Raw genomic sequence first — 16092 nt, forward strand, 5'->3', positions numbered from 1 at the left:
GGCTGAGAGAGCTGGTGTACAGCTTCTGGGTCATGTGGCCAGCATGACTAAGCTGCTTCTGGTGAACCAGAGCAGTGCACGGAAACGCCGTTTACCACCAGAGTGGTACCTATTTATCTACTTGCACTTTGAGGTGCTTTTGAACTGCTAGGTTGGCAGGAGCAGGGACTGAACAACGGGAGCTCACCCCGTCGTGGACCTTCTGATCGGCAAGTCCTAGGCTCTGTGGTTTAACCCACAGCGCCACCCATGTCCCTTTTAAATTCCCCTTTAATTCCCTCTTAAAAACAATAAAGACACAACAGCCTTCTCTGAAAAGTAATAAGAAGTTTACTTACATTCAGTTCACAATATGGTCCCAAAGGCAGGCTTTAGCTTGTAGTCACAGAAGAGAGAGTGGGTTCATCTCATGTGGGGAATGAGCCCATGTGCTGCTGGCTGGGGGCCATCAGACAGCATAAGAGCATCAGGAAGAGTCAAGAGAGAGAAGGGAGAAGGGAAGATGGCTGTGTGACTGGCCCTTTTGTAGGGTCTGCCAGGGTCACGCCCATCTACCTGGTCACATGCAGGGGCAGGATGCTCCAGACCAGGTGTGAGAGGAAGTCCTCCTGGCTGGAGCAACACTCTCCCGTGTGTCCACTCTGGGCAAACAGGAAATGTTGTACTTGACTTCTACAGTGATGTTACATCCCACGTTGGAATGAAGGTCAACGGAGACTGGGCTGTCTTTGGGATACATGGTTTTATTTACACATATATACAACCTGAGCATAAGACGGGAGTGGCTCCCAGGATTAACACCCCAAAAGACCTTGCTTCTCCATCCAGCACAGAGAATGCATGTCTTTGTGTTTCCAATCTGCTCCCAGCTCAGCTCACCCATGCAACTTTGGCTATTGTTCTCCTACCTAGCAACAAGGTGAAAGGCCCATCCCTTTGTTCTATGGCACAGAACAATTTCTTTAGTTATGCTAATCGTGGTGCTTAACTAGTCAGCCAAAGCCATTGCTGAGACAAAGGGACTGGTTTGCTTGCTCTTATCGATTCTATGGGATCCCAAGAACTGGAGAGGACTCAGGACATCATCTAGACCAGGCATAGGCAAACTGGGCCCTCTAGATGTTTTGGGACTACAACTACCATCATCCCTAGCTAACAGGGCCGGTGGTCAGGGATGATGGGAGCTATAGTCCCAAAACATCTGGAGGGCCCAGTTTGCCTATGCCTGATCTAGACCGGGGTTTTCCAAACTTGGGTCTCCATCTGTTGTTGGACTACAGCTCCTATCATCCCTAGCTAGCAGGGTCAATGGTCAGGGATGATGGGAGTTGTAGTCCTCACACAGCTGGTGATCTAAGTTTGGTAAACACTGGTCTACCCTTCTGCCTGGAGAGCAGCTCTCTCCAAGGACTCGGACAGAGAGGGCCTTTCCCATCACCTGTTAACTGATCTTTCTAACTAGAGATGTCGGGGATTGAACTTGGGAGATTTTTCTTGCCAAGGATGTGGTCTACCACCGAATGGTGGCCTCTCCACATAAAACAAGCAGTCCTTTTCCACATCTATGGTGGTTGTTGCTTTGGGAAAGGAAATGCTTCTCTGCTCTTTCTGCCAAGTGGGACAGCATTTATTTATTATCCTTTTTCATTATTTCCTCTTTTTCTTTTAGTAAGCTCAGAGTGGCTTGGATGGAGGCTCTGATTAGGTCCAGGCCTAGTTGGCTGCAGCAACTTCCCAGCCTCAGGTGCTCCAAGTTATTTAAACATCCATAACTGTCCCTTTCAGGTATCCCTAGGAAGCAAATGCCATGACTCTTGGGTTTTTGTAGTATAAATTAAAACCAGATGAAGCTTGTCCGAGTGCACACCTAGTGTTGTAAAAGGACCCAGCAGAGCTGTCCCTGCGGTGGAATGCCAAGTCAATAATTAAATTCTCACAGGCATTGAATAACAACAACAACAACATATTTATATCCCACCCATCTAGCTGGGCAGCTTCCAGCAAAATAGTATAAGTTTAAAACAACAACAACAACAACAACAACAACAACATTCATTTATTTTATAAACAAGGGACTCACGGTGTGTCCAGTGGTGCACCCTCACATAAATAGTGACAGGAGTTAAAAAACAACTACAACCAAGCAGCAAGGCCAGCCAGGAAAACTGGGACCTAAGCTTTGCTGTTGTGTAGGTGTGGCCTTCAAGGAAACCAGCTCTGAGCATGCTCAGAACAGGTCCTCAGAACAATCTATCTCCTGAGTCTACTATAGTGTTTTATGCTATGGCTAGATTGCCACGGCGACAAAAGAAAAACTGCACAACCAGGGCTAAGAATCACATGCCTTTTTTCTTCCTTGGGACAGATGAGCGGGACCTCCTGGCCCCAGCAATACTTTCGAATCAAAAGTATTTTGGTTGAGTGGTCCAGAGAGCCGATTGGCCAGAAATGTCTCCTGGATCCTCTTGAAATTCAAGTGGAGGATGTGGAGGACTTTGAGGGCTTTTTGTGTGAGAGGAGGTGAAAACAATTTCTTGACATTCCACTCAAAAGGGTTGTGCCCTGATTGCCAGAATGGATCGGACCCCACTGGTATAAATGCTGTAAATAATAGACAATGAATGATTTTGCAAGCCCAGAGAGCTTGAGAGAGCGAGAGGGTGGGGAATCTGTTGTCACTTCAGATCTGAGATTTGCAAAAGGCAGAAGCAGTAGTAAGAGAGTAGCTTCCGATGCCTGAACTTTGACCTTGCATGAAATGGGAGAAGACCCCACCAGTCTCTGGGCCAAGGGCAAAAGACTCCTAGGAGGGAGTGGAGAATGGTTTGCATCCCATGCCTGTCTCTATCTTCAGCTCCTGGTGCGAAGCGACCTTCTGCCTCTCTCACGACAGATTTCGGAAGAACAGTGAAACATGGAAACCCTTGTTTGTTGGTGTAGCTTGGCTCCTAGCGAGAGAACGGTAGTGCTTTCTGCGTGCGTAAGGAAAAGGCCCTCTCGCACTCTGCAGGAGCCTGAGCCAAGCCCTCGAGCAAGCCTGACATTCAACCTTTCCCTTCCTCTTCTCGCTGTGAAAGCTGAGCAGTCTCCGTGCTCTCCAGAGCAGCCTCGTGAAGTGAACAGCTGCATGGTAGGGATGTAATTTAAACCGGGCGTTTTGAAGAACAGCATCTCTCTCTCTCTCTCCTCATTTCATTGATCGTGTAAAACAGGGTGTGCCACGGCTGGTTTGCAGCAATTTTTAAATGCAGCTCAACAGTTCAGCGACGAGCAGTGGCCAGAGTTGCTTCAGAAGCCAGCAGTGGCAGAAGGACTGTTTGCTTTTTTCCCTCCCTTCCTAGTGTAAAAAGACTTTTGGGAATAAATCCAACAGGCAGAGGGTGGGGCTGCTTGGAGATATCGATTGCTGCCAATTCCATTTTGAAACGTTGCGATCGGATTAATGCACAGGTCACAAGTGAACCATCTGGCACAGATTTTGCACTGCTCTGAATTTTGCAATGCAATTCTTGGAAGTTTTAGGCATACAGTGGTACCTCGGGTTACATACGCTTCAGGTTACAGACTCCGTTAACCCAGAAATAGTGCTTCAGGTTAAAAACTTTGCTTCAGGATAAGAACAGAAATCGTGCTCCGGTGGCGGAGCGGCAGCTGGAGGCCCCATTAGCTAAAGTGGTGCTTTAGGTTAAGAACAGTTTCAGGTTAAGAATGGACCTCCGGAATGAATTAAGTACTTAACCCGAGGTACCACTGTACAGTAGAACCTTGGTTTGCAGACAATCTGGTTTGCATACATTTTGGGTTTCAAACATGTCAAACCCGGAAGTGCATGTCCCTTTTTTTGGATTACAACCCTTTTATTATTATTATTACGAACAAAAAAATTTTTGGAGGCCCCATTGGTGAAAGTGTGCCTTGGGTTACAACCTGTTTTGGTTCACGAATGGACCTCCGGAATGGATTATGGTTGTAAACCAAGGTACCACTGTAGTCTGAAATGCATTTAAGCACTGTTTTCAGGGAAAACTCGCATTTAAATGGTATTAAAATATACATCTACAGCAGTGAATTTTTTCATAGGGGAAGAGTCTAGGCCAAGGTGCCAGCTTGCAGGGGCAATTGGGTGGGGGCAATTTTGTGCACACGAGCTTCGCACCTCCCTCCGTAAGCCAGGCAGACGATTCCCAGCTTTGGAAAAGAGGCACCAAGTTTTTGATACTTGAATACTCCAATTTACCAGGAACATTTAGGGGACTAACCTAATCCCCCTAGTCCACGGACCACACACCACTGATCTAAAGATTATTCTTGATTATTCTTATTTTTTAAAAAAATGCAGATTTCTTTATTATTTATTTCAACATTTTGTACACAGCTTGATCACAGTCGTCCTGAAGCAGTGTATGAGAGACTCAGTACAGTAAGAGTAAAAATGAGTTGAAACTGTAGGGATTCCATTTAAAAGTCAACGGGAACATTTTTAAAAGTCTTCAGTAGGTCTTGAAAGTTCTACAGGGAGGGGGATCTGTCTGACTTCATTTGACCTCAACTGGAAAACAAGTTCCACAAAACGACCCACAATACTGAACATACAGATCCTGGTGCATTTGTGTCGTGCATCCGAGCCAAGGAGGACCTCAGACAGTGTCCCCTTTGAAAAGTTAGAATCATAGAGTTGGAAGAGACCACAAGGGCCATCGAGTCCAACCCCCTGCCAAGCAGGAAACACCATCAGAGCACTCCTGACATATGGTTGTCAAGCCTCTGCTTAAAGACCTCCAAAGAAGGAGACTCCACCACACTCCTTGGCAGCAAATTCCACTGTCAAACAGCTCTTACTGTCAGGAAGTTCTTCCTAATGTTTAGGTAGAATCTTCTTTCTTGTAGTTTGGATCCATTGCTCCGTGTCCGCTTCTCTGGAGCAGCAGAAAACAACCTTTCTCCCTCCTCTATGTGACATCCTTTTATATATTTGAACATGGCTATCATATCACCCCTTAACCTCCTCTTCTCCAGGCTAAACATGCCCAGCTCCCTTAGCCGTTCCTCATAAGGCATCGTTTCCAGGCCTTTGACCATTTTGGTTGCCCTCCTCTGGACACGTTCCAGTTTGTCAGTGTCCTTCTTGAACTGTGGTGCCCAGAACTGGACACAGTACTCCAGGTGAGGTCTGACCAGAGCAGAATACAGTGGCACTATTACTTCCCTTGATCTAGATGCTATACTCCTATTGATGCAGCCCAGAATTGCATTGACTTTTTTTCAGTGACCAAGCATGGCTAAAAGGGATCAGATGGTCCTTGAGGTATCATGGACCCAAATTCAACACAGTGTCCAGATCAAGGACAGTAATAGTACCACTCTATTCTGCCTTGGTCAGACCACACTTGGAATACTGTGTACAATTCTGGGCACCACAATTTAAGAGGAATGTTGACAAGCTGGAACATGAGCAGAGGAGGGCAACCAAGATGATCCAGGGTCTGGAAACCAAGCCTTGTGAGGAATGGTTGAAGGAGCTGGGATGTTGAGCCTGGAAAAGAGGAGACTGAGAGGAGACATGATAGCCATCTTCAAATATCTTAAGGGCTGTTTGTCAGGAGTGCAGGAGCCAGGCCCTGTGACCAAACTGGGAGGGGTGGCTAACACCCCAGAGGACAGGATCACACTTCAAAATGACCTTGACAGATTAGAGAACTGGGCCAAAACAAACAAGATGAATTTTAATAGGGAGAAATGTAAAGTATTGCACTTGGGCAAAAAAAATGAGAGGCACAAATACAAGATGGGTGACACCTGGCTTGAGAGCAGTACATGTGAAAAGGATCTAGGAGTCTTGGTTGACCACAAACTTGACATGAGCCAACAGTGTGACGCGGCAGCTAAAAAAGCCAATGCAATTCTGGGCTGCATCAATAGGAGTATAGCATCTAGATCAAGGGAAGTAATAGTGCCACTGTATTCTGCTCTGGTCAGACCTCACCTGGAGTACTGTGTCCAGTTCTGGGCACCACAGTTCAAGAAGGACACTGACAAACTGGAACGTGTCCAGAGGAGGGCAACCAAAATGGTCAAAGGCCTGGAAACGATGCCTTATGAAGAACGGCTAAGGGAGCTGGGCATGTTTAGCCTGGAGAAGAGGAGGTTAAGGGGTGATATGATAGCCATGTTCAAATATATAAAAGGATGTCACACAGAGGAGGGAGAAAGGTTGTTTTCTGCTACTCCAGAGAAGCGGACACAGAGCAATGGTTCCAAACTACAAGAAAGAAGATTCCACCTAAACATTAGGAAGAACTTCCTGACAGTAAGAGCTGTTTGACAGTGGAATTTGCTGCCAAGGAGTGTGGTGGAGTCTCCTTCTTTGGAGGTCTTTAAGCAGAGGCTTGACAACCATATGTCAGGAGTGCTCTGATGGTGTTTCCTGCTTGGCAGGGGGTTGGACTCGATGGCCCTTGTGGTCTCTTCCAACTCTATGATTCTATGATTCTATGATTCTATGACCAGTAGGACTTCACAGGGTTGGGGCCTTCCTAAGTTTGTTCTGAAGAGGCAAGGCACAGCCACACAGGTGAGGCCTATTGGTAACTCACAGCACCAGGTGGCAAGAGCTGGGAAGGGATATAAGGGCAGCATTTCCCTTTGGCTCTTTGCCACAGCAGCACGCTTCCTGCTTTGCTGCGTTTGGCTTCTTGCTTCCTGATCCTCGGACCTTGGCTTCTTGACTCCCTGCTTCTTGATCCTCAGACCCTTGACTTCGTGACTCCTTGCTTCCTGACCCTCGGACCCTTGACTTCTTGACTTCCAGCTCTCTGACCCTTGGACTCTTGGCTCCTGGAGTCTCATTTCTGCTCCCACCCCGCCATCTTGCCCCTGGTCCCGACGTCCTCAGCTGGGACTTTGATCGCCGTGACACTGTTGCATGGAAGATGGAGCAAGCTAGTTTTCTCCTGCTCTGGAGGGTAGGACTCAAACCAATGGCTTCAAGTTGCAAGAAAGGATATACCAACTTAACATTTGGAAAAAACTTTCGGACAGTAAGAGCTGCTCAGCTGTGGAACGGACTCCCTCGGAATGTGGTGGACTTTCCTTCCTTAGAGGTTTTTAAGCAGAGGTTGGATGGCCATCTGTCATGGATACTTTAGCTGAGTTTTCCTGCATTGCAGGGGGTTGGACTAGATGACCCTCGGGTCCCTACCAACTCTATGATTCTATGAAATTGTTAGCGCCTTGTAAATTCATACAAGAAGTTTGAACCTGATCTGGTAGCATATGGGCAGCTAGTGCAGCCTTTTGATCACTGGAGCTATGTGCTGGGAACTGTCTGTCCCCATCAGCAGTTTAGTTGCAACATTTTGCACCATCTGGAGCTTCTGGGAAAGAACCAATGGTTGCCTTACATAGTGCACAATGCAGTCATTGAGTCTTGAGTTTGCCACTTCATTAATCGCTGTGCCCAGGCTACCCCTGTCCAAGAACAGCTGAAGCTGGCATACCAGCCGAAGCTGGTGAATGTCATTCCTAGCCACTGTGTGTACTTGAGCCTCCAGCAACTAAGACAGAACCTTCAAATCTGTTCTTTTGAAGGGAGTACGGCCTCATCCAGAAACTGCAACACGCTGGCTACCAACCCCCTGTGTCTCTGTCTTCCCAGGGTTCAAGCTCAGCTTCCTGGTCCTCATCCACCACCAGAAAAGGGTAAAGATCATTTACGGCCTGTCCCAGACTCAGATGTTACAGAGAAGTAGAACCCCCTCAAAGATAAGGAAAGAAGTATCCCGCCTTCTGTGATACAAAAGGAAAAAGGAATGGGGAGGGAGGAGGAAAACAAGCAACTTCAGGTCCCAACTTTTCCACAAGGTTTCATAACGCCCAGGCGGGGTGGCTATTGCAGAAGGTTGTTCGGCGGTTGTGGTGCAAGGAGGAGGATGCAAGTGGCCAGTTTGATGGAGAGGGACGTGCTGGTCTCGCCAAGGCCTCTGGTGCAGCCATGTTTAACAGATCCCAGTGGAGGAAGTTATGGGATGTTGTATTTCTATGTTTGTCAACATGCAGAGAGAGAGGAGGATCCAAAGGGCATTTGGTCCTGGCAGAGCCAATAAAGGAGGCCTCAGTGACTCAAATTTCCTTCTTTTTCAGCTGCCATAGTATTCACTGCTGACAGTTTAGTGACGCTTCAACAGTCCTGCCTGTTCCCTTCCCTGCTTCACCCCTTTCCACCAATTGTACTCACTTGCACTGGTTCTTGAGTAGCAATATGGTTCCTCTTTCAAGCTGCCGAGCAGTTGAGATGCTTGTGAATATTCCGCAACACCACTGAAGCCTAATTTCTAATATTGCGAAGGCAAACTTCTCGCAGCTGATCATAGCAACTAGCTATGGATTATTTTAAAAACTCAGCCTATATTTGTGTCCCAGTCTCCCTGCCTTTTGAGGGCGAAGTGGCAAAAAGCATCGCTTTCTGCAAGCCTGTGCTTTAATCTGACATCTCATTTGCCTCTCTACCACCGTAAATACCTCAAAGGATTATCCAAAGCGGCTTTTGATATCACAAATAGAAGTGTTGCATAGAGTTCGTACTCCCCTCACCCCGCTGGCAAGATACCTCATTTTTGTAACAGCTCATTGAGAAGTGAAAGATTAAGGAACTGAGATTCAGACTCTGAAATCTCCATTTACAAGGCAGGGGGTGGGAATGGACGCTTTGCCTGGAACTCTAAAAAGTTGTTTACGATTCAAGTCAAGTCAGGGGTAGATAACCCTTTTCACTTTGAGGGCTGCATTCCCCTATTTATTACATTTATGCACCCACTCTGGGATGTGACCCATGAGAGGCAGTCAAGTACAACATTCCTTGTAATGCTAGAGAAGACATGCGAGGGAATGTTTGGACCAGCCAATCGAAACATCCTATTTCTCCTGGCTGGAGCATCCTTCCTTTTGCATGTGGTAGAAGGCGTGACCTTACCTGTCCAGGTAACAAAAGGACAAGGCATGCTGCCACACCCTCTCTTTTTCACTTCCTTCTTTGTTTGACCAGTTTTTAGCTAGGACTGCTCTGGTCCAAATCATTCTGGCAGCCATTCCAAAATCCACCGAACGTTCAACAAAATCTACTTACGAGCCATGCTTGCCTGAGCAAACATTATGTATTGTCAATCATGTTGTTTGTAACATTCCATCCTTTACACCCAAAATTCCATGCATTCTTAGTGACACCTTAATTTCTTGCACTATCTTTTGCTGGTACAAAACATATGTATCCACACACAAATGTGGAATGTAATCCACTGAGAGCAGTCAAGTACAACATTCCTTGTTTTCCTAGAGTGGACATGCAGGGGAATGTTTGGTCCAGCCAGTTGAAAACTTCCTGTTTTCCTCCTGGCTGGAGCCTCCTTCCTTTTGCATGTGACTAGAGGTGGGCGTGACCTTACCTGTCCAGGTAACAAAAGAACAAGGCATGCTGCCACACCTTCTCTTTTTCACTTCCTTCTTTGTTTGACCAGCTTTTAGCTAGGACTGCTCTGCTAGCTCTCAGCCAGCAGAAGCACTGGGATTATTCCCTCATATGGGGTAGATCCACATGTACTGTACATATTTGTAAGTAAGTCTGCCTTAGTTACAAATGTGTAACTGTGAACTGATGTGAGTAAACGTATTTTATTGACTTTGAATAAGATTGTGGCATCTTTATTCTTTTAAGAGGGATTCAAGGGAACTTACCAGGAACGTACAATTCAATCTGAGACAGACTGAATTGTATAATAGTGAGAGGCTCACACTAGCCTGCAACCAGCTATCTGCTGTGTATGTTAGAAGGGGAATATAACTACTAAGTAAAGGAACTTGCTAGCGCAGGTTAGGAAGGATGTTAATAAACAGTATATCCTCTCCTCCCACCCTGAACATTCCCACACCCATTTGCTGTCATGGCACCCGAGGTGGTTGACAAGGGCCATGTCCACACCACACATTTAGAGCACTGTTATGCCACTTTAATCTCTCTCTCTCTCTCTCTCTCTCTCTCACACACACACACACAGCTTTATTGTGCTCAATAGACCCAAAATACACAGCACAGCGATAATATATATCAACAGTTATTAAGGAGTAAGAGCAGCCTTGCTAGCAGCCATGGCTTCCCTCAAAGGATTCTGGGAGCTGCAGTCTGTTTAGGGTGCTGAGAGCTGTTTGCAGACACACAGCCCGCCCCATTTTCCCTCACAGAGCTACAATTCTGAGTGGCTTAACAACCAAGCCTTCTTTGCAGGGAATTCTGGGAATGGCAGTTCTCTGAGCAGCAGTGCCAAGTTGTGCCCAACATTAAGGGCCCCCGTCGTGTGCACATGATGTCACATGCACGATGCTCCCCACCCAAGTCTGGCCCTGACCCCCCACTAAATTGTGCCCTGTCTCTGAGGGGAATGGGGTCCTCTTAAAACAACGCTCAGCATCCTTGACAAACTGCAGCTTCCAGAATTCTTTGGAGGAAGCCATGGCTATTATTATTATTATTATTATTATTATTATTATTATTATCATCATCATCATCATCATCATCATCATCATCATTTATTAAATTTAGATACTCCCCTTCATCACAGAGCCATTTACAGTATATAAAAGAACTAAATGCATAACACAATAACACCAAAACAAAACAACAACACCCCTCACAAAAACAAAACAACACTCCCCACACATTTCCCAGGGGACTCTGGGAAGTATAGTTTGGGGAATGGAATTGAGGTCTGTCAGCACCCTTAACAAACCACAATTCCCAGAATCCTTTAGGGGAGATCAGGGCTGTTAAAATGGTATCATAGTGATTTAAATGCACAGATGGAGACATGCAGGTTCTTTATGTGCATCTCTTTCTCCTCCCTTCCACTCCTCTGCCACAACTATATATTTCATTAGGGCTTAAAACCCCAATTAAACATGCAAATTGGATATAGCATGCACAAACACTTAATTAGAGAAAGAGGGACCTCAGTTGTCCATCATCTTGTCTGCTTTGGTCCTAAGCCAGCGGCCATTTCTGGCGGCATCAAATTCCATCCTTTCATCTGGCATTATGTGAATAAGTGCTTTTTTTTTTTTGTCTGCCCCAAATTTCTGTTGGCAGCATCGTGTAATTTCATATGAGGGAGCGTCTGATCGTCCCGTAATTGCCCTGCAACATAGCAATTGATCTCTTTTCATCTCAGATGTATAATTTTAGAGGCAGAGCTGGACGGTGCCTTGAATTGTTCCCAAGGCTAGCTCCAACGAGAGCTTTCGGTGGACCATAATTCAGAGCACTTCGCGAGAAACAAAATTAGTCGCTGTTCCTCCACCTTGTGCATCGGGTGAACGCCTTAAATTGCCCACTGACTCATGCATGAAGGAATCCTTCATTGTTTGGAGACTAAGCCCAGAAGGTTTCAAGCATGTGCCAGATGTCGCTGATGAAAAACTAAATATGAAATTGCAGAAGAGCAGCAGCGTTGGCATTCACAGTGTCTAGCCTCTGGTGAATGACAGCCAGCTATGCATTCTGCAACGAGGAACACAGACTGTTGCATTCTGCAACGAGGAACACAGACTGTTGGTGATTTGCAGGAGGGATTCAGATGCGTACTGGAAATGTAGGCCTACAAAAGCATTCTCCCACCCAAGTGCCACAAATCCACCTTGTTTTCTTAAAGCCCACTTTGTGGTTAGGTAGAATTGCCATATGTCTGGGGTTTCCCGGGCCTGTCCTCCTTTCAAGGTCCAACATCTCCACTCAGGCGGACGTTTACAATTTTCAAGAAATGAGTGGGGGGTTGTTGTTTTGTTTTGTTCTTTGTTTGGGCAGGCGTGTGCCTGGGACGCTCCCCAGCTGAGCCAGCAACAGTGCTCCCCCAGCTCACTCTCAAACCAGCGCCGGGATGGTGGATCCTTTAACTGGTCCTGGGCTGTGGTAGCTCCACAGCCTGGAGCCAAATCCCTATGCCTTTTTCTTGGGCTTAGCTGGCAGCAGGGAGTGTGTGTGTGTGTGTGTGTGTGTGTACTGGCCATGTTGTGTGGATGCCTGATTACTGTCCTCCAAAGCAACAACTGTATTCCGAACTTAAAAATGGAAAGCATAATGCCTGCGGTCAACAAAAGAGGTTCAAAGACTCTCTCAAGGCAGATCTTTAAAAAAATGTAGTATTAACACCAACAAATGGGAGACACTGGCCTGCTTGCGAGCGCTCCAGTTGGAGAACAGCCTTTGCCAAAGGTGTCTTGGGCTTCGAAGATGCTCAAACTCAGGATGCAAGGGAGAAACGTGCTAAGAGGAAGGCACGCTTGTCAAACCTTCACCGCGATCAACTCCCGCCCGGAAACCAATGTCCCCACTGTGGAAGGACGTGTGGATCCAGAATTGGCCTCCATAGTCACTTAAGGACTCATTGTTAAAACCGTGTTTATGGAAGACAACCTTACTTGGCTACAAGGGATCTCCAAAGAAGAAGTATGAAGTCAGCAAATGTGTCCTCTTTCTTGTTCCTCAAAATATGGCAACCCTAGTTAGGAAGTGATGGGAGAATGATTTGGAAAGTGTAGAAAGACATGTAACATACCCTCTAACATGCCTCAGGTGAAATTAGGGACATTTCTCAAACCCTCAAATTGACCCTCCCTGACCCCCTATTTTTGGTCTCCTCCCTCCTTCAGAACATTTCCTATCAGAAGAAGGATGAGTGCCACCTACCTGTTTTTGTTGTTTAGTCGTTTAGTCGTGTCCGACTCTTCGTGACCCCATGGACCAGAGCACGCCAGGCACTCCTGTCTTCCGCCTCCTCCCGCAGTTTGGTCAAACTCATGCTGGTAGCTTCAAGAACACTGTCCCACCATCTCGTCCTCTGTCGTCCCCTTCTCCTTGTGCCCTCCATCTTTCCCAACATCAGGGTCTTTTCCAGGGAGTCTTCTCTTCTCATGAGGTGGCCAAAGTATTGGAGCCTCAGCTTCAGGATCTGTCCTTCCAGTGAGCACTCAGGGCTGATTTCCTTCAGAATGGAGAGGTTTGATCTTCTTGCAGTCCATGGGACTCCCAAGAGTCTCCTCCAGCACCAGAATTCAAAAGCATCCATTCTTTGGCAATCAGCCTTCTTTATGGTCCAGCTCTAACTTCCATACATCACTACTGGGAAAACCATAGCTTTAACTATACGGACCTTTGTTGGCAAGGTGATGTCTCTACTTTTAAAGATGCTGTCTAGGTTTGAAATTGCTTTTCTCCCAAGAAGCAGGTGTCTTTTAATTTTGTGACTGCTGTCACCATCTGCAGTGATCATGGAGCCCAAGAAAGTAAAATCTACCTAGGTACACCTACCTGTACTCAGCCACAAAGTTCCCTGGGTGACCTTGGGCTGCTCACTCACTCACTCTCAACCTAACCTACCTCACAGGGTTGTTGTGAGGATGAAATGGGGAGAAGGAGAGTTATGACCTTGAGCTCCTTGGAAGACAGGTTGGGCAATGAGTGTCCACCTAACTTTCTCCCCAGAGTAAGACACTGAAAGGCTAATTTATTGGGGAAATGTAATAGTACCAGTACATTTTGTGTCATATTTCCATTTCTAGAAGGGCTAGAAACTTACAATCTTTTAAAAATGAAAGCTGGGGATCTGGGGATTATTATTAATTGGGAGGGGGGCCACCGCCCAACCACCAGACACCCATTGGTTTGATTTAGATTATCTCCAGTCTGCCCCAGCTCTAATCTCTGATTCTACAACACTTCTTCCCCTAACAAATCCTGTGTTTTCTCTTCTTCCTCCCTTCAGTTTCCCTACTAACACATCTTCTTGTCTCTTTCCTTCCTCTCAGCTGATTCTGCACTGTGATTCTTCCGCAAGCCTGCCCTTCTCCGCTCTGCTGGAGAGATACTGTGAAGAATGGTCCTCCCATCACAATTTGACAGGTAATAATGACCTTGAGATAGTGTCTAATTAGTAAGGGATGCCCACTGGCTTAGACAACTTAAAAAATGGAAATTTGTGGCAGAGAGGTATTTCAGTTGGTTGTGGGATTTTTTGGCCATGATAGTGAAATGGAACCTGCATATTCAGAGCCATATTACCTCTAAATATCAAGTGATAGAGACATGCAATGGGTTAGGGCTGTTGCCTTCTTGCCCTTGTCTGTAGACTCCATTTCGATTCTCTCAGTTTCTCATTTAACCAATCATAAATCCAGCTGTCCACATTTTGCAGCAATCTGATTTCCTTTTTCTTTTAAGCAACTCATGCAAATTTATAAGCATTGTAGGGCTAAAATTCTCCTAGTAAACACATTTTATATGCAGCCTTGACTAATGTAAGCATTTTTGCAATCAATCTTTCCCAATATAATGCATTTTTATATTCTGTTTTCGCTTTCCCGTGCTAGTTCTCACATTCTTTTGTAAAGGGCAAATTTGATAGATTTGGATTTAAATGTGCACTGAATAAAATTTCTTCTCCTTCCCCTACTTCCAGATGACCTGTTTTATTGAATATTTGATCCCTATATGTTTGTGCAAAGTTTGCAGGGAGGTTCAATGACGTTGGCTAGCTGCTGAGCAATCGTTCTGATTTGTTTCTGGGGAGGTTATACGATGTTGCATCCAGCAAGCGCCAGCCCATTCCCAGTGGCTTTTATGCCAGTTTGCTTATCTCATAAAGACCAGTTTGTGGGCAAGGACAGAGGACTCAGCTACATTAGTAAAGAAACAGCGATTTGAATGCACTATAATCATGCAACACCAGGGGGTGCCAGAGAGCAAGAAATTTTAAAACACGATTTTCAATAGAGATTTTTTTCTTTTGTTAAAACAATCTAATTTCTGACTTATTTATAGGGTCCCCCCCCCCGTCTCGATCCACCCAGGGTTTGTGGCACAGAAGCTGCAAATCAGCTCTAATTGCACAAACTCTGAATTTGGTGGTGCCTGAAAATAGTCTGGGAACACCTTCAGAAGCCACCTTGCATGACCGTAAAGGGGAATATTTCTCTTGGAGGAAGGGGACCCATATTATGTGTGTCCCGTCAAAGCAGAAAGTGCATGTCACTTTTAGGGATGGGCAAATCTGTCAACCTTGGTTTCTCTCTCATTTTCCAATCTTAAATTCCCTAGAATTCTTCTTTCTTTTCTTTTTTTATTAAATCTTTATTGATTTAAAATACGATACAATCATACAACGAAGGTAAGTATTTCAGATTTAAATACAAAAAAATGGGGGGAAAGAAGTTTTTTGAAACAAAGACAAAAAAATGATAGAAAGAAAAAAGAAGAAAGAAGATCAAAGATTTATACAACATTATATCTATCAAATATTTTTTTTTTTTTTTGCAAAAAAAGCTTCCAATCTTTCTTGTTATGCTTTTTCTGTTGTCATGGTATTATCACACAGTTTTGTTTTATATCCTTTTTAATACATTCCACTATAATGTTTATATCATTTATCTATTTCCCTACATTTCTGTTTACAACTCCCTCCTTCTCACACTTTCCTCTCAGACCTCAAGCTGAGAGATCATCTTTAACTGACTGCCATTTAGTTTCTGGGCCCAATTCAAAGTGCTGGCTTTGACCTACAAAACTTTAAACAGCTCAGGACCGCAATACCTCAAGGACCGCCTCTCTCCATATGAACAAACCAGGACCCTGCACTCATCATCTGAGGCCCCTTTGTGTGAGAAATCCGGAGGGTGGTAACGCCAGAAAGGGCCTTTTCTGTGGTGGCTCCTGTTAGGATATTTCCGTTCCACCTTAAAAGGGAGCAGGCTTTGTGAGTCACAGTCTGCATATTTCCTCTTCACAGGATGTTTCTGTTGTGTCTTTGTTTTCGTTTTCTCTCTGTGCCTGAACAGGCAAGCAGGCAGTCATGTTTTTTTCCTTTGTTCTGACCAACGCTGAATAAACTTCTAAATAATGCTCTCCTGCGTGCATCTTTCGCTGTGCGAATTCTGCTGATAGAGCGTGCATCAGCTCTGGAATGTGGCAAGCTATTTTCTGGAGCTCGTGTCGCTAATTGCTGATACTGTATCTACGGGAGATTGATGGATCGTCCGGAGGCGACATGGGGGCCATGA

General features: G+C 45.5%; 1 protein-coding gene across 2 annotated transcripts in view; it reads left to right on the forward strand.

Moving 5' to 3' along the window:
• CRHR2 (corticotropin releasing hormone receptor 2) overlaps nt 1-16092 on the forward strand; it is a 202206-nt gene that overhangs the window by 13841 nt on the left and 172273 nt on the right. For both annotated transcript variants that reach the window (XM_081834465.1, XM_081834467.1), the window contains one exon: nt 13846-13939. In XM_081834465.1, the coding sequence (XP_081690591.1) occupies nt 13846-13939 (94 nt within the window). Of the gene's footprint in view, nt 1-13845; nt 13940-16092 lie in introns of those variants that run through there.

The sequence above is a fragment of the Podarcis erhardii genome (assembly GCF_964252035.2).
Source record: "Podarcis erhardii genome assembly, chromosome: 12".
Classification (NCBI taxonomy): Eukaryota; Metazoa; Chordata; class Lepidosauria; order Squamata; family Lacertidae; genus Podarcis; species Podarcis erhardii.